General features: G+C 45.4%; 5 protein-coding genes across 5 annotated transcripts; 3 read left to right on the top strand and 2 right to left on the bottom strand.

Annotated features, from left to right (window-relative positions):
* Positions 1 to 2,034: 2,034 nt before the first annotated feature.
* Positions 2,035 to 3,789, top strand: PPTG_15368 (hypothetical protein; the record flags this gene model as incomplete). The annotated part of the gene is made up of 1 exon (XM_008912425.1): positions 2,035 to 3,789. One exon carries the CDS (start codon positions 2,035 to 2,037, stop codon positions 3,787 to 3,789), a length of 1,755 nt encoding a protein of 584 aa, XP_008910673.1.
* A 108-nt stretch (positions 3,790 to 3,897) lies between these two features.
* Positions 3,898 to 6,269, top strand: PPTG_15367 (hypothetical protein; the record flags this gene model as incomplete). Its single annotated transcript, XM_008912424.1, has 4 exons — positions 3,898 to 4,002; positions 4,058 to 4,302; positions 4,360 to 5,587; positions 5,643 to 6,269. 4 exons carry the CDS (start codon positions 3,898 to 3,900, stop codon positions 6,267 to 6,269), a joined length of 2,205 nt encoding a protein of 734 aa, XP_008910672.1.
* A 4,338-nt stretch (positions 6,270 to 10,607) lies between these two features.
* On the bottom strand, positions 10,608 to 11,134 carry PPTG_15366 (hypothetical protein; the record flags this gene model as incomplete). Its single annotated transcript, XM_008912423.1, has 2 exons — positions 10,608 to 10,788; positions 10,845 to 11,134. The coding sequence occupies 2 exons, from the start codon at positions 11,132 to 11,134 to the stop codon at positions 10,608 to 10,610; spliced, it is 471 nt and encodes a 156-aa protein (XP_008910671.1).
* Positions 11,135 to 14,453: 3,319 nt separating this feature from the next.
* On the top strand, positions 14,454 to 16,064 carry PPTG_15365 (hypothetical protein; the record flags this gene model as incomplete). The annotated part of the gene is made up of 1 exon (XM_008912422.1): positions 14,454 to 16,064. The coding sequence occupies one exon, from the start codon at positions 14,454 to 14,456 to the stop codon at positions 16,011 to 16,013; it is 1,560 nt and encodes a 519-aa protein (XP_008910670.1). The 3' UTR covers positions 16,014 to 16,064.
* A 1,752-nt stretch (positions 16,065 to 17,816) lies between these two features.
* Positions 17,817 to 19,828, bottom strand: PPTG_15364 (histidine ammonia-lyase). The gene has a single exon (XM_008912421.1). The coding sequence runs from the start codon at positions 19,705 to 19,707 to the stop codon at positions 17,908 to 17,910; it is 1,800 nt and encodes a 599-aa protein (XP_008910669.1). The 5' UTR covers positions 19,708 to 19,828; the 3' UTR covers positions 17,817 to 17,907.
* Positions 19,829 to 22,253: the final 2,425 nt, after the last annotated feature.

Here is a 22,253-nt window from a genome sequence, read left to right as displayed (position 1 = left end):
ATGCCGCTGAATATAAAATCGAAGAAAGAACCGGATACTTTCCTGCGGACGCCAGTAAACATTATTATACCACTCTTGCAACTCTATGGAAATGCACACTTTAATTGGAGCCACAGGACTATAATAGCGTGTGTGACTTATGGCCACGCATGAACGACAGTGGTGGTCGAGCAGATTCGGTCAAAACCCATGATGACGATTTGCCACGTTTATCGGTCATCGGTAATTCGTTATTGCTGTTGAACCTGGCACATCATGAAAGCAATCAAAACGTTATATATTCGCCACTGCTGTTTGCGAATGCGTATTACACTTTGGCTCACCGAAGAAACAATACTCACTAGAACTTTTCTCACATAAGCACGATTTCAAGTGACTTGCGAACAAGCAAAAAGAAAATAATTTTAACTTATTTTCCTTTCCTAAAAAATAGTCGATTGACAGAAGTAACGAGTTGAGGCATTATGTGATGAAAAAGTGACTCGTTGAAAAATTCAGAAGTCACTGGTTTATAAAGTGTCCTCAAGTTTTACTCTATATCCGTGTGGAATGGAGAAGTACCAACAGTTTTTAAACCTACCAGGAATCGAGAGCGACAAACCCCCCTGCCAGTTTACTCTGCAGACTCGTGTTCAAGACTTACTACACACTAACGAATTGTTAGCGGTGTTTTACAAGCTTATTGAATTGCAACGCGCTCCTATATTTAAGGCTAGTCGTTTCAGAATTTTGCTTACCGATTGGCCTATCAAATATTCATCCATAAAGCTGGATTAGATTCTAAAACTGTGTGGCTTATGAGGATTCATTATCGTCGACTTACTGTATTTATAGTTATTGTGCTTTGCACACATTCTGTCTAACCGGTGTCCTAACTCGTTGTGTTAGCAAATCTTGAAAATAATCCAACATTGGTTTACCTACCGTAGTCGTCGGATTTACGTTGAATTACCATGTACTCGAAGAGTTAATGTTATATTATGCGTGTTTCCGTTGAGTGGCTGTAGTAAAAACGCCAAACCAACGTCGCGCACTCCAAGTATTTCTTAAGCCCGTGCAACTACATTCCAGTAGATGACAATTTCTATTGATATGCGTTGGAGAACGATTGTGCTGACCTACATCTACGACATTGGCCTAAGTGTCGTTGCGTCCGTTATAGGGGTCTCGACGCGGTCTATTTCTCGTTGGGGTTTACTGTTTCGTCGTAGTGGTAAGGTGATACCGAACACGCGAATTAGCACACACACACACAAACACACACGTAACAAATTAGAAAAAAGCATTCCGCTCTAAATGAGATAGTCCTTAGTTACTTACCGATTGGCCCGTGAAGGAGCAGGACAGTGTGCAGGCAAGCACTTGTTCAGGTCAACAAGCTGGGAAAGAAGTAGCCGGGCTTTGCCTTGTCGCTGTGGTTTTGCGTTGTAGCTGCAGTTTTGCTTTGTCGTCGGGTATGATTAACTTATTTTTAACGTTGGGTTATGTATTGTTTTAGATGCGCTCTTCATAAGCCAAATATGATGCAAAGCACAATATCCCAATTAATATATTATTAATAATAGCTCCGCCTAATCACTGTTTTCTTGAATGTTAAACTAAACAATCCAATGTCCTAGACTTAACAACCTAACCCCACTGACACACACTATAATATAATTTACAAACAGGAAGGTTTTGCAATATAAGTAGCATTTGTATCTTGGAGATAAATCGATTATAGTATGTATGCCTTGTGCTAAAACGATGTTTTAATGTTTACCATTCGCTGTTGACCACTTACGGAGATTGCAAGAGATCGAAGAATGATACTAAAAGTTTAACAAATTGCGATTACGTCCGCCACCAGCGTCCACTTCATACTCGACTGTCTGACTAAATGAACTTCAGTGCAATATTGGCAAATTTTAGATCGACTTCGTTTTCAGTGGATTTAAAAAACAAATGCTTTTCATACTGGTTTTGACAATCTTCGTGTGGTCCACATATTTCATGTCTGCCACACATTATACCCTTCGTCGTAACCAGTTGACCATGGCGACTCCGCTCGACACCAGTGCGTCCAGCTCGGCCGCTATTGCTGCGCCATCCGCCACTTCGGCCCCTACAGCGTCCTCTTCGCCCCCCGCACCTAGTGCCGCCGTTCACACTCCTCCCACGGTAGTAGAAACCGCGCAATCCACCGACAATGATCCTCAGACCGACCACGACGATTCCGAAGGGGCCAAGGCCGTCGCTGTGCCACGTTGTAGCACCTGGTTTGCCATGGACAAGATCAACCCCATCGAGAAGCGCATGTTACCCGAGTTTTTCGCCGACAACGCCTCGAAAACGGCCGAGATCTACCTCAAATACCGCAACTACATGGTGCACGCCTATCGTCAACAACCGGGCGTGTACTTGACAGCTACAGCCTGTCGTCGCAACTTAGCGGGCGACGCGTGTTCCATCCTGAGGGTACACGAGTTCCTGACCCACTGGGGGCTCATAAACTTCCACGTACCGCCGCATGCCATGCCCCCCTCCATCCACTCCAATTACGCCCTTAAAACCGCCCAAACCACTGCTAATAGTGACGAATTGGGACCTGTAGCCATGCTGGTAGCTGCTAAAAAGGAGAATGCTCGTCGGATGGACACGCCTCTGGCTTGTGAGGCTTGTGGCACTGCGAGAGGACCGGAGGATTCGTTCTTCGAGCTCACTACTGAAGCCAAGAAGAAGTTCACAAGCAACGGAGCGTCCAATGCTAACAATGCGACGTCTATGACTACTGGAGCCAATGGGAAAGCAGGTGAAGGCAAGGAAGTGACGGTCGGAGGCTTTGCCTTGAGACCAGGCAGTGGCATCTGCGAGGAATGTTACATTCGAGGAGCATTTCCGGAGGGTTACGACTCCTCAGACTTTATACTGATGCCCACAGTGGCAAAGAACCTCTCAGCTGCAGCCAAATGGACGCAAGAAGAGACCAATCTGTTACTGGAGGCTGTAAGCAGCACCAGAGCTAACAGGGTTAAGAGCTCGGAGAATGAGGACGAAGGAAGCTGCGACTGGAACTTTGTCGCGTCCAAAGTGGGCACCAAGACGGCGGACGAGTGTTTGTTGCATTTCTTGGAGATGCCGATGCTTAACCAGAGTCAAGAACTGGGAAACTCTATCCAGTCTTTAAGGCCTTTTACCGCTGGGGAGGCTCTGAATGCGCCCGTGTTGGACTTGGCAGCTCTAGTGGAACAAGTGGACCCGTTGGTGGCCAAAGCTGCGGCCCATGCGGCGATCGGAGCCATTAAAAGGCTGCATACGATGCCAGCTAAGTCTAGCGCTGTTAAAATCGAGACAGCGTCGAAAACTGATGCCTCCAGTACGTCACTGGAAGCTGCAGTGGATGCAGTAGCTAGCAGTGCTGAGGCGGCAGGAATCGCGTCTATTAAGTCAGAAGATGTGGCTATGGCGGACGTGTCTACTGCAACCGACTCGACTGTAGAGGGCAAGAAGGATGCGTCAGTGTCGAAGGAGATGATCGCAGTCACTGAAGAAGCTGCGAATGCGACGACAGTTGCGTTACTGGCCACACGAGCGCAGAAGGTGGCGGAGGAGACGGATAACGGACCCGTTCGAGATCTAGTGAACCAATTGTTGGAGAACCAGTTGAGGCAGATGGAGCTCAAGATGAAGCAGCTAAGTGTCCTGGAGCAGAGTATTGTAGCGGAGAAAGAGCAGCTGGCGAAGGAGAAGTATCAACTCTATGTGGACCGACTAGCGTTCTCCAAGGAGAAGCTAAACGGCCGATCGTAGCTCAAACATGATCTGGTTGCACTAATCTGAGGTTAAATAATAACAACTGTCGGTTAGTGCGAAATAATAGATTTGGGATTATTCTAGGTAAGCTACTGGTAGTAAGACATGGTGGAAGCGATGGACGCTCGAGCTCTTGTGTCGGAGAGAGAGAATGGTTTGCAGCCAGTGCCAGGGACTATAGACGCTCCAGCATGCGTCGTGCGAACAAAGGTAACAATCTCTTGGAGCTGTGTTCACTATGAAATGCTTACTGTATGTCTTGTAGAACGATCAAATTGTGTTGGACGCGCTGACAACTCCCGTCACGAATGTAAAGAGTGTGGATCTGCGCAACTTTAACCTGGATCAACTGAGTATGGAGCAAGTAGACTCGCTATTCAGTGGCTGCAGTGCTGAATGCCAGAGTCTGTCATTGGAAAAGTGCACGCTGTCTGGTGATCGATTTTTCGCTATAGCTACAGACCGATTGAACCGAAATCGTGTCAAGTTGGTGCATTTTCGAGTACAAAGGTGAGAATTACTTGAGGATTGAGAGACTTATATACACTTAATTATGTGTTGTCTAAGCTGCCAGCAAGTGACGATGACTTCGCTTATTGCTATATCGACCCTTTTCACTTCGTCACTGGTGACACTGGAGCTCTCATCTTGTAAGCTATCGCGACAAGCTGGGATCATCTTGAGTCAGTCGCTTCAATCCTGTACATCGTTAAGACACCTTCTATTAGCAGACAACAACATCCGCGACGGTGGCGTACGTGCGATCGCAGATGCATTGAAGCTACTCAACGCGTCACGGAATAGTGCCGTGTCGGTTGTACTAGGCAAAGACGAGGATTCTTCACCGATACTGGAACATTTGGACATTTCTCGAAATGGAATCACCTCTGCGGGTTTTGCCTCTTTATTGCAGCTCCCACTGCGATATTTGAGTGCTCGAGGCAACGCGATAGAGAACGGAGTTGGCGCCTTGTTGCTAAGCAACGCATCGACGTTGGAGACCCTGTGTTTACTAGGGAATCCTCTATCAGAGGACGGCAAACTCGAGTTGGTACGCTCGCTTTTTCGACGTCGTGATAAAACAGGCAAAAGTGCATTACGTGAGCTCGATCTTCGCTCATGTGGCTTCAACACTATAGAGAGTCTAGACCTGCTACAACGTAGTTTTCTCCAAGCAGCAACTGCGGGTCAGCAATGCTCTATTCAATCGCTATATCTGGACAATAAGATATCTACGGATGAAGATGCAGATGAGAAGGATTTTCAAAGAGGCTGTGAAGCTTTAAAAGAAGTGGCTAAGACAAATTTTCTCGGTCTACGACTTCATTTCCAGTCAGATCACATGGACATATTACCAAGAGCGAGAGCTCAAGCAATAGCGAGCACGACTAAGCCTAAAGCAACTTCGACAACGAGAACGTTGAACCTGAGTAGTGAACTTGAGGCGGTGTCAATAGCGACGAAGACCAGTCTAAACGCCACGTTAGCTTCGTCTTCGTTATCGGGTCAGCAACGGGAATTACGGGCGGAGTACGCCTGTCATAATGAATCGGTCATTATTCATCCTTTAGCTACCGACACGCTTAGAAAACCGACTGCTATAGTAGAAGCGCAGTCAATTCAGCCGTCAAGTGTATCAAACGCAACGATGCGAGTTGAGCCTGTAGCTCCACTTCCAATGCAGCACGTCGATGTCGAGTACATCGTCAGCAAGACCATCGAGTGCATGAGCCACAATTTCGAGCTACGTCTTGGCCAATTACTATCACGAATGGAGACGCAGCAACAAGAACGAGTACGTCAAATGAGATTCATTAAACTAGCTCACATCTAACTTTATTGTTGTACAGAATTCATCACAAGTGCAGTTGTTAGCTGCTAAAGTGGAGGCTTGCGAGCGTGCGTTGCCACGGTTAGAGGCACGTCTGGATATGTTGACAGACCGAGTAGCAGCGGGCAGTGCACAGTTGTCAAAGTTGCAGTCTGACGTTGCACTTCAGCTTCAGCATATCCGTCAGGAGGCACTGACACAGCAGATGAATCCGTACAATGCTAACCCCACGCAGCTCTCGCCTACTGTTCCGATGACGTCTCGGATGCAGTCACAAGTAGAAGAGCTGGTTTCAAGTAGAGTACAAGCCAGTGAACAGCGCTTGTACGCAGACGTGGATCGAATCCGTACAGCACAGGCCAATGCGACGCCAGACCCGCATGCAGTCGTGAATGCAGTCTCGATGCACTTGACGCAGTTTAAGCGGGAATTTGACGACAATCAGGCTGGAGTACTGCGTCAGTTTACTGAAAAGATGAGCTCGGATGGTCGCGGACTGGAAGAACGCATTGAACAAGTTGAGGCTCAGATCGGCAGCCTTGAAGTTGTCATCCAGTCAGAGCAACAAGCATCTCTTTTAGCTCTAGAGGCAATTTCGGACGCTTTCAATGATCCTGCTGCATCCGTTTGCGCAAAGAAGACGTAGCGCAATATCATAAAAATGTATATATTCTGCTATGACATTTGTTATACTTTTTTGGCTTAACAAATCCATGTTAACATTAAAATCCAGCGACAAAATGCGGAGTAATGGATAAACGTATTTAAAAGAACAGGTCATAATACTGGGAATTCCTTTAGGCATGGACAGCCCTCAACGGATAAATTCCATGGTACTGCGTAACTCGCTCGATGTCACCTCGCTCAACATCCAGCTGACTTCGAAATGTAAGCTAAACGTTGAGCAAAAGTAGCATGTTTAAAATATATTTTGGCGTCGGGTTGTCTGTATCTGATAGTTCAGGCTATTGATCTTTGGTCGCGAATTCTCGCAGGATTGCTAGCCACGCATTTTCTCTTTGTGTCGGCGTGTCGAAATCTAAGCTCGAGAGGAATTAACATCTCCGTGCATCCGGCGGGGGCATTTCGCGAGCCAAAGAGTGACTACTCTGTCGCTTTTAAAGGTTCGTTCATACAATTGGTAACGTCAACGAATTTATCAGTATAAACTACCCCGGAAGGCAGCCTAAGCGCAAATTATCAAATTGCCAAGACGAAATACCAAGAGAAAAGCTAACAGATAGAATTTTTAGCGGAATTCGTTCATCATTGCATATTTTTCTATCGGTTTGACCCAGATTTAACCCTTACAGATTGTATCGCACCGCATGCCGTTGATGCCTGCGAAGCAAGCATTGACACTCAAAGATCAATACAAGGTTACCTCAAAGCATGATCTACTTGCACTCTCCGCAGGGTCATCGCACTAGCAAAATGGTTGGAAGGGCAAGTTGAGATTACAAATATTTTATCGAGAACCCAACATCTCAAAAACTACGCGATTTGACCTATTTCGCCGTTGTATTTTGCGGCTGATACGGCCCGTGAACAACCGACGAAGTCTTGCTAGAATGTACAGGAGTAAATATGTTATGTATGTACTGGATAATATATGGAAAACGTCATTTTATACCCGACCAAATGGCCTTATAATAATGCTTCCTGCAATCTGATTCGTTCTATTACCACCGGGATTGGCGCGTCGATTGATATTTGGAGCATGTCAAAAGTTGTTGGAGTGTTGGTCTACTAGAAGTGTAGCTAATTGGAGCCGTTTTTCCTCTTTCTTTTTCTTTAAATGTACTACTAGTAGCTTGTATTCCATAGCACGAGAGCATGTTGTTGTTCATTGGTCCGCTAGTATCTTGGTGGAGCCTGCAGAATAAGGGTTCTACTAACAGGTATTTATGTTGTATTAAGTACATTCAACTATGCACGTGACTGAATCTGATATCTATCTTGAAACAAAGTGTATTCCCACCTAAGCCGAAGACGACCTAGTTTAGCAAAGTTTGAAACGCCTATTCCGACTCCCCTTTCAGCTCTGATATGAATCTCAGAGAGCAATCGAACTGTGAAGCGGGCGTAATAACGGCCTGCAAATGAAAATATACTGGATTGCTACACTGCTGTTGTGTCATTCTTAGTTAGTTTTTCGATTAACACCACAACCACGCCAAGGTGGCTGGCTAGTACATGAATGCACTATATACTACCATTTGCGCCATATCTTTATCGCGAGTCTTCTTTGCCCATTACCTGCATTGTTAAACATTGTGTATTCCCTCCCAACTGGGTGTTGCTGGAGTCTCTCCATTTGTTAACCCTTTCGCGATAAAAGGAAGCAGAAGGTCGTTATGGGCATAGAAAAACCAAGCAAATCACACTTGGAAGATTTGAAGTTGGTCCATCCCTCGCCTTAAAGGAGGCAAAATGCCTCCTTTTGATACCGTCTATCCTAGATTTGTATACTATAGTTCACTAAAGTGGCTTGCGAAAGGGTTAAGTCATTAAAACAACTGTTACGAAATGCTCAAGAAACCATTGGTCTATCACACGCTCTTCGTATTCATTGTGTTGTTTTTCAGTGGTTTACTTGTTGCTGCTACTCTGGCGACTTTTTGTCTCTTCGTGTCAGTTGGCAGCACACGAACAGAAAAAGATGAAAGCGAATCTCGATTTCGTCGACAGGGGGTGCTAATCATTTTCTGTTGCTCGATTTTTGGTTGATCTGTTTGCACTAGATTTGTAGGAAAAATGTTGCTCACTCTGAATGTCTGTTTTAGGTTTGTTGCACCGAAAAGCGACACAATGTCAGTGCTGAAAAAACTGTTAAAGGGGGGGGGGGGGAGTATGCAATCTATGAAGTACTGTTGATGGATTAAATGAATATACTAGCTTGTTCTTCTGCGTAAGAGGCGCTAGAGCTGAATGCATATCTTCTTGCTGTGTTCCAAGCGAATTAGCTCGGCGAATTGCGTGAGCTAGTCCTTCAACTTGGTATTCTAACGAGTCTCCATGGACAAAAGCAACGCTCCAGATATACACTCCATCCGTTTCCGACAGTCGACATCGTGCTACTTGACCCACTTATAAGTCTTTTTCATTTTCAGTGACGTCAAACTCTTGCATTACAGGCCATTTTAATGGTCTTCCGGGATTGTTTTTAAACTGCTCTATTAGACGGTCGACGTCATACAATTACGTGTGCACAGGCCCAGCTTGTGTGCATGTAACTTTTGCAGGTGCAGCGCAGAGAATTACGAACCGCCAGGATCTGTAAAAAACAGCAAACAGTTAATGTGAGTTTAACGATATTAAGTAAAGCAAATCAATCCTTCCTCACCTCATCATAGTTCCACTTAGCTCGTAGTACGAAGGAGCTCAAGTCTTCAATCCGACTCTATGACCTGCCGCATAGATAGGAATTGCAACTTTGCAGTTTCGATGGACTCCTCTTCGCCTAGATTTCCCGTCAACGATTGCTTGAATCTATCACGTACAACACCACCAGTTAGTTTTAATATTTGACGACAATTACATTGACCTACAGTTTGGTGCGCTCCGTTGTCACTTTAGCGGCTGCTAAGTTTTGCCTCTAATTGCATCCCCATGGTGCTCTCGCTCTTCAAGAAAGTTCTGGTACGCTCACTGGTTTTAGCTTTGGCGACGCGATGGTTACGGGGGCAAATCAACTCGTCCTTTTGCTTTTGGATTTTAGCGGCCCTGCATACAAACACATAACTTTTTAAACCAAGTTTGGGACAACACTTATCATATGTTCGTTTACCTTCTGCAAAATGATGGTGCTGGTCGAATGTAAGGTTGGTCGCGTCATAAAGAACCACTCTAGGCAATACAGAGTTCAACTCAGTTACTGTTGGTATCGTCTTGTAACCTGTAACGATGACTTTAATCACGCGATGATAACCTTCAATGGGCTGATGGGTGGGCAAGAAACCTGGCATCGATGCTCCAACACTCCCAGCGTGGGGTCAAGTAGACATGTTGGAGCCACAAAGCCGAATCATACTCACTGTGCGATTCCCAAGCCTTTATAACTCGCTCGGACAATGCTTTGAATTACTTCAACAAACGGGACTGGTTAAGTAGTCGAATGTGAGGTTGACAAAGTCTTTGATGAGCCCCTTTCTTTCTGAAGCCTGGTTTGCTTGTGACACTGGCGAAGTAGACGCTCATACCACGGGAGGATCTCTACACGGGGCCACACCAGCTCGAGCGCAGGCGCAATTGCATCCGAGTGCTCAATGCTGAAGCTACGAATGTTGGCGTCCAGTTCGAAAAACAATTTTGCATACCTCACCAAAGCACGAAACATTCGCTCGTACGAAAGCTTACACTCAATACGAACAAACATGAAAATCCAAGGGCGAATACGCTGAACGTAGTCTGGGTCAACAAAAATTCCACCGCAGTCTACTGGTGTCCATCCTCCCAAATAGATCGTTTAGGTTCCATCTGTCGATAGAACTAAAGTATCATCTTGATCACGAACTGAATGGCGAACATTTTGAAAAAGCAACCTCGACGTCACCACCATTCCAATTGAAGGCATCGATACTCCCGCGATGTCGACGAATATTCGAATTCATCCAAAACTATCATCTCCCTCATTTCAGCAACATTGTTTTCATCTGCACGAAAATTTTCATCGCGGTCCTGGCAAAGCCTGCTACTTGTCCAGCTTCTTAAGGACACAAATTTACTCATTTCCCAGCCCTCGACAGTCTTTTTTTTTTTGATGCGATTTTCGTTTTTTTTTTTCTTCGTGTCGGGTATCATGGCGAGCATGCCTGGATCGTGAAGGTACGTAAACATCATCATATCGCGAACATGACCAGCTAACATCCCAAGTTTTTGTAGCGCGTCGATTTCTGGTTAATGACGGGAGATATACCTCTCGCCCGTAAGTTAACAACGGAACCGGTATGCTGACCTTTCTGAAGGACCAGGAATCGCATTCCTAACTCGTCGTCTTGGTGTCCGATGAGCTTAATGCTGTCGCGGCAGTCTTGATGTGATCGACACAATACTCCTTACCCACATGAAATGTCGATGTATATCTAGTTATGTATGTGTTTACGAATTCATTCAAGCGATGAAGGTTTCTCTCGGCGTCTTCCTCATTGTCAAAGTAGCCGACGCTGACGTAAGCAAATACCTCAGCACAATTATTGATATCTGCAGACGTGGAGGCTACTGCATCACTGTCGCTGAGTCGAGAGAGGAGTCTGAGTCTTCTTCTCCGTCTCCAACATCGTTTCCAATAAGGGCGGCGACTGCGATCACAGTTTCAGTCACGTTGCTGACGAAGTCGACCGCAGAGTGATCGACGACGTCCACATCTTCTTCTACCGAGCCTCTAGCACTGTGCATATCTACGTCAGATAAACTTGACCGCTGTAAGTCTGCGTCGCCGCCCACATCGTTGTGTTTCAGAACCTCAGTAGTGTCGCTATCATCGCTTAAGGATGTGCCTTCCGTCTGCATGTTGCGTCAGACTTTGCAGTGCCTGTGTGGTGGGAGAGTGCTATTCGAGACTGTCTCAATTCCGACGGATGGTACTAAAAATAAGCAACCGGCTATTAGCTGAAGTTATGTTCGTGGTGAGGGCAATAGACAATCATTGCCTTCCAACAGCGGTTCAGAAAGAATAACATCTATTCATGCAAATTAAACACCAACAGGTCAATCAGTATTTGAGCGACACAAATTAGATTATTCCCTTCGACATCGTTTCGAGGCTAGATGAAGCCACCGCAGTTGTTGCTACAACAACGGCAAGGCTAGAGTAAAACTCAAGTGAGCCATCGTATCTTTCAATGGAATTGGAGCAGAATAATGTGGAAAGAAAAATGTCAAAATGTTTTGTCAAGACGGCAACAAACAGGAGCTGGTACGCAATGAGAAACATATACAAATTGTGGCCGTCCGACAGATTACTGAAAAAAATAAAACATGGTGTAAAGGGTTTTCACTTCCCCTACACGCCGGGATTGGCCGTCCAGTACTGATGCACCCAAGACCCGAATGGCCGACTATGAATAACTCTATTAGTTGGATTAGTTAATCTTCGGGTCGTTCAGCCAGATAACCAAAACCGTTCACCGCGTTCGCTTGGGGTCAACTGACCGTACGCCTACTTTATTATCGTTAACAATTCATGTGCAAACAACACCCTCTATGAAATACACTCGAACCAGCCGCAGTCCAATGAGTTTCCAGTGTTGCCCACTGAGTCACTCGGGCTCAGCACGCACTTAGACGCCACCCTACTGCGCAACCCACAGCAGATTCGAGAGTATTCTACCTATTTAAACTCCTCATCCGACTGTACTCGGTCCTTGTCCACCTAAGCGCCGCCCGCCCGTCCGTTTTTACACTCTCATTCGCTTCACTGAGCTTGAGCAACACCCCGCCCGATCCATATTCATAGCTCACAATCTCCACTATGATGCGTCCCAAGTCCTTTGTGTTTCACGCCGCCAATCTCAAAGTAAAGTTCCACTGGCCTCACTACCGTCCAGGCGCCCACCGTATCCTTTGAACTTAGACACGGAAGACACGTGCCTGCGTCCTTCACCACTGTAAGCCCGGTACAACACTTCACCGCTACCGTGCGGCTTCTCCGACCTGCCTAGCCCTCCTTTTCGTCTACCGCCCATCCTGTTGTGTACGCGAAGAGCGAGCCCCCGCAATTGATCCTGTCGCCGCCGAAGTCGTCTTCCTTACCGTACACGTCTGCATCGTCGTACACGTCGAACGAGTCTTCGTATTCGGTCGTGTCACTGAATTCGTCAGTTTACAGTCCTCGCTGGTAGCACCATACTCGCTGTATCACCGTACATGTCCGCTCCATACCTGTTGCACTGGTGAGTGAAGAGAAACTAATGCGAAAGTAGGAGGGATCCTGTATGTCTGTCTAGTCAGAGTTGAATATTATCTAGATTCAGATGCAGAGCTATTAATAGCAACACTTAGATAGAGTCAAGTTGATTAATCGAAACTGGGACTAGAGCCATTATCATGCCACCAAGCTTTTTCGTAAGCAATTGACTTGATCAGGCTCTTAAAAACGATAACTACATGCTTCTAAAAGCTTTCCTGCACAATTTTGCTATTCTGGGTCCGAAAAGGGTTTGCTCATAATTTCACTGTAGTACCACTCGAGATGCTCTAAGACTCAGTAGCAACTACGTTAATCTTAAAAAAAAGTCAGAACACACTTTCTTTTTCTCATGGTATCTACTTGAACGTTTTCGAACTTGTTACTTCACTGACGAAAATTGTTATTGATATTAATGAACATCAAATTGTAAGAAAACTATATTCCCAAGGTTTTCGAAACCAGTTACCGTTGTAGTTATCTAGGCCTAGACATGGGGAACCCATTTCCTGAAACAAAAGCCACTTTTTATTTTGAAAATGGTTCCTTAGTTTATCCGATAGAAATCGTGGTTTTCATCCATTTTGACAAAACGGGTCGAAAGGGATCCGGTATATTGGGGACACGTTGCTGAGGGTATCCGAAATAGGCAGTAGACTAAGACAAGCTGGCTATTTCAGGCCCGAAATGTCACTGTGAGCTCAGAATTGTAAGGCAGGGACCAGAATTGCCGCCTTTCAAGGTGAAGTGATTGGCCCAAACTCATTTCCGAAGGATTTCTCCGTTTACCCATATATCTATGACTATAGAATTCACCCGCCACAGACAATAATAATGACACTCACTTAGGCGACGGCGCTGCTGTAAAGTCAATATTTTAGTTGGTACTTACTCTTCTATGACTTTAACTCAACATGCTACACTATTGGAAATAAAGCCAATAGCCTTATAGTATGGAATGACGTCCCTCTGACACTTAAGTCTCTAAATTTGATCAGATATAGCTATATCGAACTACTAACCCTAGCCACTATCATTTATATTGAATTTGGCCTCCGAGATAGGAAGGCAAATCGAGAGGCAAAATTGTTGAAAACCACGATAAAATGTAGAATACTTTTCTTTATCCATTATTTACAGATTCATCTGTCATCAGTGACTAGGTGTGTGCAGGGTTCGCCGCATCGCATTTCAGGTATTTTTTTGCAAGGTTGATAGTGTGGCGAGGGTGGAAATAAGCAGGCTTATTAAGGAGACGCCGGCTCGGTAACCAATTCCGGTGAAAGTCCTGAGCTGGAGCTTTATGTTATCGTCAGATCGTACTTGTCTCAACTTTGACCTGGTGATTTCATCGCGCACAATTAGAGGGACTTCTGTACGAATGTATTCATCATGCTTGATTATGCACTTCATCGCAACCAAGACAATGCCTGTCAGGTCATCACCCTAATTCCAGTGTAAGCATGATTACGCAAAAGCATTGTACTCCAACTGATGTGAAACATTTTAATGTATGTATACTTTTGTATGTGGTATTTTGTTTTTCTATGCTTTTGTGGTAAGATCTTCGCGTGTGTCGGAAAAGGCTAGAGTAGAGTACTCTTTTTGCTGTTGCTATACTCGGTGTTCTGGAATGAAACAGAGTCTGTAGCTTGGTTGGGTTCCTAAATTTTTCCGTTGTTCGTTCCGTAGACTATCTGGAATAGGGGATTGGCTAGTAATACCTCTTAGATAGGTGAGCAGATATAACGGGGTATTTGTAGGGGAAGGTGCACACAACGGGAAGGGCCTCTGTAGTCACACAAAAAGAAATATCGTCAAGCAGGTGGCAGCAGTTTACGCTCGAACTGGGGTATGGAAATTTGATCATAATCAAAGAAAGCGACCGGGGAGCTGTACAGGCACTTGGCAACTTACTCCAAGATGAGTTCAATCTACTGGATCATGTGGCTCTACTCGCTGTTAGGTACACTCGCGACACTGTTGGTATGCGTCGAAAGTGCCTCGATATCGGCTACTTCCGACCCGGATACGTTTCAAGAGCTTTCTCTAAAGCCTGAAGGTGCTGCAACCGATAGACTACTGAGATCTGCTGATACTAGCGACGAGCTAAGCGAGAACAGAGTGACGAATGCTGGCATCGAAAAAATCACGAATCTGTTCAAGACGGGAGTAACAAAGACTAAAACGTCGGGACAGCATTCTGCAGATGAGATTCTTAAAAAGTTCAAGCTTGAGAATGGAATAGAGGAGGCTCTGGTCAGTCCTAACTTGAAGGCTATGGAGGATTACGTTAAAGACCTGAATTCGAAGAATCGCTTTAAGAAAACGTCCATGATTAGGTTATTCACGAAGTATTATGGAGACGATGTGGTGGCGAAAGCGCTCTCGAAGGTACAGGGCAGCGCGCATTCTGCGGATGCTGTGGATACGATCAAACAGCTACGAATGGAGCAGCTAACAGCTTGGCTAAAGAGCAAGAAGTCCGTCGATGATGTTTTCAAACTGCTGAAGCTGCGTGATGATTCTCTAATGGCTTTTGTCAGCCCAAAGATGGCGATGTTGGATGACTACATCAAGCTATTCAACCGAGAAAAATCTAGTGGCAAAACTTTGGCGAAGACGTTGGTGACTGGATTTGGAGAAAGCCAATTTGTATCTCTTCTGCAGCTTGGACTGAAAAACTCATACACAAAAGATCTGGCCACGTCATTGGAAACCGAGTTAGTAAATCTGTGGCTGGCAAGCAAATTCAAACCTGGGGACATAATGAAGAAGCTCAAATTGGACGAGGATATGGGACTTGCTCTTGCCAACCAAAGCCGGCAAAGTCGCGAACTTTTGACACGATATATTTCGGTTTACAACCAAAGGTATCCGAATAGTAAGACGTCGTTGGTTGCGACATTTACTGCTCGATATGGAGATGATGTGGTGGCGGAGACACTCTACATGGCGCGACAGGCACCTGACTCTAAAAGATTGGCAATAGATCTGCAGAAACAACAGTATATGGAGTGGCAGAATAGTGGGATATCAGCTGATGATGTTTTTAAGGCTCTGAAAGTTAAAGTTGAAGATTTCGCAACCATCATCAGCCCGAAGTTAGAGAGCTTATATGAGTATATCAAGATACTCAAGACCAACGATCTCCGAGGAGCACCCGATGATTTCACGGTTGTAAGAAGTGGCCTTGGTGGGGATGGAGATCTTGCGCGCATGCTCGTTAGGTCGTTTACCGTGTCAGACGCGCTCAACATGGATGCTGCTTCCTCTATGGCCACGGTGTACGAGAAAAAGTTGTTTAAACGATGGACCAACGACAGCATTGAACCGAAAACTATCTACAGCAAATTTCTCAATGTGGAAGAGACTTCTGCGAATACTTGGGAAAAAGCGTTTGCATCCCGGTACGCGTCATACTTCGAGAAAAAGAAGTTTTCTTCAAATCTCGTTAACTTCAATGACCCTAGGCGCTTATAATTACTGAGAAGCAGTGTAGATGCTAACAGGATAATATATCTTTCTCAAATCCGCTGGGCGCTTAGTACAAGTATGGGGGGATGTTTGTGATATTTGTGTGTATTTTTTGCGTACCGGTCTTATGGTACCGGAGACTACTACAACTTCACTGGTACAGGTTGTTGCCGCACTGTGCGGGTCCGATTCATGGTAGCAGTGATGTTGTAGTCATCGTTGAAGCGGAAAGCCTGCAAGGCCACGCTAATGTGTATTTCCCCCCCCCCCCCTCCAAAAAAAAAAAAAAAAAAATCGCTGAGGTTTCCCAATACAACATGTGTAGATTAGTATGGTGACGGTGCAAACTCCTCTGAATTGTCGCCCGAATGCATGGTATATCCTTCAGAACTGTATGAAAATGTACTAGTTTCTTAGTTGATTGTAACATAGGCATCGTAGAGCGAAATCAAGTACTACAGATGGTAAAGTTATGAGCGCAGTGATCGGCTTCGCGAAGCTGATTACTGCGCTTATTCTGCGGAGAAAAATGTTAGCGTTTGTGGCCTATTGGCATGCTTTAAGGCCTTATTTTGCGCTCTGGGCTTCTGCCCAGTCGATGGTTCATTCCAGACTCACCAAGCTAGATAATTGCATCCAGTATCTGTATATACTTCACCGAGTTCCTCAGCGCCTACCGCTGAACATCATGAGGTTAACTAACCTGTACGGTGTTCAGAGATGATCTGTAGATTATGTAGGCTATGCCTAATAGTAGCGTTCTGGTGGTCATCTTGGGTTAGTTTTTCTCAAAGAGCGTTGTCTTAGATACTTTTGTAGTATAACTGGGAGATGTTCGATCTCGAAGACGCCGACAGGCAGTGTTCCTCCGAGGGAGAACTTGATCAATTTCTGAGCGAGTGCGACTTCGTGGTTTACCGCGTGTGTGTTTCTTGAAGGTCTCCTAATATTACCTGAAACTCAGTCGACATTTTGGAACGATATAATATCTGTGGTGCCCTAAAGGATACTCCGTATCCCTCCCGGTATAAAATGCTACAGAAGGAAGGTCTGTTTAGTATTAATAGAAATGTTTTTGTGTTATATTAATCTGCTGGTCTAATACGTAGAGCTAAAATAATATTCTTTTTCTTTCGAATAAACATAGGCCAACATTTCGATTATGACTAAAAAATCCAGAGCTTTCCCATGCAAAGCACGGCATTGTGTAGGACATTCAATTTTGGATATATAAAGGGCTGGAATGTATAGTATCTCATTCTATTCACCCCAAAGCGTCCTGAAGCCTTCGATACAAACGCACACTTGATGTGTTTTCTCGCCAAACTGATACTTCATTGTTTTTTTTCGTCTCAATGAATTAATTTGGTAGTTTTTACCGTACGAATGAATAAGAGGCTAAATCAGCCCGATCACATTTATAAGTACTGCATAATGACTGTATGACTCCGCAGTGCTCCTAAATTGTGAAATCGGCGCTTAAGCAAGCGAGAATGACCAGCAAAAGGATATGTGCACGAGTTGTAGAATGTTTGGCTTCAAACTTCCAATACTAAAGCAACTGTACTATAATATACTCATGATGTGATATTTTACTAGACATAATACTAAGTGATGTACTCTACTATATTAAAGCAGAGTACATCACTTAGTATTCTGTCAAGTAAAATATTACACCATGAGTATTAGTTATCAGTAATACAGTACTTAAATAATACAGTCTCCAAAATAATCTTGTTTTTTGAATATTACTGTTGCTGCCATTAGCAAAGCTTTCTACAGTACTAATACACCAAAATTGTATTACTTCTGCTAAGTCCAAGTACAGTAATAAGTTGTATATTTGATTGACTGCTTCGTAAATGCTTATGCCGCTATCTGCTACTTGAGGCCCGTTGCCTTAGAGCCCCGACACATGCAATTTGGACAGGAACGGAGCTACAACCTCACAGATAGCGCCGCTACGCACGAGGTCCAGCACAGCGTCAATGTCGGGCTTCATGAAGCGGTCCTTGTCGAACTTAGCCACACGTGTGCGCACCAGTGCATGGACGGCCTCAAGTGCCTCCGTCGTACGCAGCGGACGCATCAAGTCGAGAGCTTGGCATGCCGCAAGAATCTCAATAGCAACAACAGTCTCCACGTGCTCCACAACCGTCAGCGCCTTGCGAGCAGCAAAGCCTCCCATGGACACGTGGTCCTCCTTCGCTCCACTCGTAGAGATCGAGTCTACCGACGACGGGTGAGTGAGCACCTTGTTCTCCGACACCAGAGCGGCAGCCGTACAGTGAGCAATCATGAAGCCTGAGTTGAGTCCACCCTCAGGCACCAGGAAAGCCGGTAGATTGCTCAGCGTAGGGTTCACAAGACGCTCGATACGACGCTCACTGACACTAGCAATCTCGTGGATGCCAATAGCCAGGTAGTCCAGTACCTTAGCCGGGTATTCACCGTGGAAGTTGCCGCCAGAGATGACGAAGCCACCGCCACCACGGTAGAACGTGTCCGACGTGCGCTTCATACCCGCAGCGGGGTGTTCCACAGGCTTGTTCTTCTGTTCGACAAGAGCTTTCAGGCGCTTGATCTCCTCCTTCGCGTCATTAAGGTCCGTGATCTCGTGCTCAACCTTCTCAACGTCGGGCTTCACCTCATTGGTATCAATAGACGGAGACAGGTCGGTTGTCACCTCAGCACTGCCCGTGAAGACCATGGGGTTGTCTGTGGCACTGTTCATCTCAACATCCAGCACGCCACGCACGAAGTTGATGGTGTCGTGCACAATTCCGTGCACCTGAGGAGCGCAACGCAGAGTGTATGCGTCCTGCACCTTTCCTTCGTAGTTGTGGCTACGGAAGAGCTCGGACGGGTTGTCTGCACGCAGTAGTGTGCGAATACGCGAAGCTACCAGCATCTGGCCAGTGTGAGGGCGAACAGCGTGGATACGCGGGTGGAAGGCGTTCACGGTACCGCACAGCACCTCCAATGTAAGCGCTACGGCAATATCAGCGCAGTTAGCCACGTTCTGAGCGCGAACAACCGCCTCAGCTCCCACAGACGTGATGAGCTGCGTGCCGTTGATCATAGCCAGACCTTCCTTGGCTCCGAGCTGCACAGGCTTCAGTCCGTGCTTACCCAGGACCTTAGAGGCCTCACTGACGACGAACTCGCCGTCCACTTTGTCCCACATGGGTCCTTCGCCCATCATACCGAGTGCAAGGTGAGCCAGCGGAGCCAAGTCGCCTGACGCGCCCACGGTGCCTCTAGCCGGCACCACAGACAGACAATCGGCGTTAAAGGCGTCCACGAGCTGCTCCAGAGTCTGCACGCGGATGCCTGAGTGTCCCTTAGCGAGTACGTTGATACGCAGGGCCAGCAGCATACGCGTCTGTGCGGGTGTCAACGGCTCGCCCGTTCCAGACGAGTGCGAGCGGATGAGGTTCTCCTGCAGCTCCGTGAGCTTCTCGGGGCCAATGATGACGTTGGAGAAGAGCCCGAAGCCCGTGTTGATACCGTAGGCTACCCGCGTTTTGTCCTTGAGGATGTTGTCCACCACCTCACGGCCACAGGCCACGCGCTTCCAGGCTTCCTTACTCAGAGAGATGCTCGTGTCTCCCTTGGACAGCTGGACCAGGTCTTCAGCGCACAGAGATTCGCCGTCCAGCACGAGCTCGGACTTCTTGGTGTGGTTACCGATGGCCATGACGACGGAGATGAACAGGAGTTGGAGAGAGGCGCGTGCTCGCTGCCGAGGCAATTGTAAAATGATCTCAGCAAGTGGCGGATGTTAAGCATTCGAGTGCATGTTCTAGTTGCTGTTGCTGTTGTTGGGGATGGGTTTTCCGGTGACGTCGGGCAGTGACGCACCGTCTACACCCCTTCACGAACCAATCAGCGTGGATAATGTACAGAATTGTAATTAATCAGTTAATGAAATAACTGCAATCAGTAGAACAAGGCAACAGTGGCTTCAGCTGTTTATTAGTGGGTCTGTTTAGACATTGTATACTGAATTAAGCAAGTGATTAGACGCAATTCCTGATTGGTTAATATTGGTGCCAGCTTCAACTTCAAGAGAGTCTGATTGGATGACGACGGAGATTGATTCCCGCTTGACGCAGTTGGGCTACCTTTCGGCGTAAGTCTTTTGAAGCCCACTGTAGACCAAAGCATGTTGGGATTGCAAGGCGAAAACGAAAAGAATAAAGCTACTTCTAATCCTAATTATCGATAGGTAGTGTATAGCAGCTCTTCCGTTTGGCAATTTCTTTACGGTAGATTTTTTAAATTTACAGCAGAATCCATACAATGCGTCGTTGTATATTGTATAAGCCATTCTTGTAGGTGGCACGAAGGGGGGGGAGGCTATGGACTTAAACAACAGTGGAAGCGCATTGTGAAGATAAAGCGGTTCTCAGTTTGGAAAGACTGCAGCCCCGCTGAAGTAATTAAGTCAGATAACTTTTTTTTATGTTTTATAGTAACAGAAAGTCTAAAACAAGTCAGATCACTTGTGTTAGACTATCTGTTATCTATGTATTTGACGTTGCGAGTGCTACAGGCGTATGGTTTCTTCAATTCTCGTTTCATCAAAGCGAGCAAAATATTTTTGTAATGATCTAGAATTTACGTGTGGATGACAAAAAAGTGACGATGCTTATAGTGGCAATTTGGTATAAGTTTGATGGCGGTGTCATCTCAAAAGCACCCACCACCTTGACAATAGCCGATCCTGGTGCGCAGGAAATACGCAAGTGAAGTCTCATGCTCTCCGGATGAGGGAGAAAACGAGCGTGGAATGCGTGCGCTACGAGACCCCAATGGATTGATTGGACAAATGCGTTTAGCTACTAAAGAGTAAATTCAACGAAGTGAAACTGAAATCGTTGAAGCAAATACATGCTACGTGTAGCAGTGCTGAACGCTGCGCATTGCTTTGGCCAACTAATAATAATGGTGTTATTTTCTTATTTGTTCAATAATAGCGTGTGAGATACTATATAATATGTATTATAATACGTATTCTCATATGTAAACGAGGGAACTGGGTCGTCGTTCAACAACAACAACATACTTACTACATTTTGATCGCCACAGCACTTGAATATATTGTTTGTAGGAAATCACAGTCTTACGGGTCATGGAAACGAGACTGCTGTTAATTCGTAGGAAGGTGATTCTAACAAGTATATCTCGACTTGGGCTACAGTATCAGCTCTAGCTAAATATTTGGTGGATGATGCTTGCATTAAATTGGGAAAAACTTTTTGCAAAACTGTTGAAATTTATTATTATGGATAATGAAATTTGCCAAGCCCTTCCCAAATGCATCGAGAGGGGATGAATCTATTCCTCGACATAGCGTTAATTAATTTCACTCTCCTAACATGCATTGAAAATACTTTTCTGCGATTGTTGGTAATTTGCCTGTAAATTATGTTCCCTAGTAAGTGATTCTTGTGGATCCACCAGATAGCAATCGGAGTGTCGGTGTAGTAATTGTTTTGCATGACATGCACATTACGATCGACAATACTTAGCTGAGTGAGTATTTGATTCACCCATTTTATATTGAAATTGAGAGTCTCGGGTAATACGATCGGATGAAACCGGTATCTGCTTTTTCGTAAAACAATAATAGATACGGCTTACCATTCTTGTTATGACAATTTTATACGCGCACTAAACTCTGCGGACTCGTAAAGGAATGCTACTCTATTAGCATCTACACTCTTTTTGGTACATGTAATCATAAACACCTAGGATCGTTGAAGTTGAGAACATTTGAAGAAAAAATATTTTTGACGTCGTACCTGGATGCAAAAGCTTTTTTTTTTTTAAGTATTCGCAGATGTCTCCTCCACATCGACGTCGCCGTTGATCCATCGTCTAAACAACTTTTTCTCGTACGCCGTGGTCATAGAGGAGACAGCATCCATGTTGAGCTCGTCTAACGCCTAACGATCATACGTGAAAGAGTGCCATCTTCACTGAGGTCTATTTTTTTTCTTACAACCGTGGAAGTATCGAAAGCACCTCAAAAATGGTGGTCATGAGTGTCTTGATATACACCCTTAAGCTCGCCTACTTCGGGCTGATGGTGATTGTGAAATCTTCCACGTTGTCTATCAGAATCTTTAAAACATCATCAACCGATATCCCACTATTCTGCCCACCGTATACTCTATGTTGTTTCTGCAGATCTATTGTCATTCTTTTAGAGTCAGGTGCCTGTCGCGCCATGTAGAG

Source organism: Phytophthora parasitica (assembly GCF_000247585.1).
Source record: "Phytophthora parasitica INRA-310 unplaced genomic scaffold supercont2.47, whole genome shotgun sequence".
Taxonomy (NCBI): domain Eukaryota; phylum Oomycota; class Peronosporomycetes; order Peronosporales; family Peronosporaceae; genus Phytophthora; species Phytophthora nicotianae.
Note: the sequence above shows the minus strand (reverse complement) of the source record. Positions and strands in the feature narration are given on the sequence as shown.

Bases quoted from the DNA above. Each gene is read 5' to 3' on its own strand.
- PPTG_15364 (XM_008912421.1), bottom strand. From the start codon at position 19,707: ATGGCCATCGGTAACCACACCAAGAAGTCCGAGCTCGTGCTGGACGGC.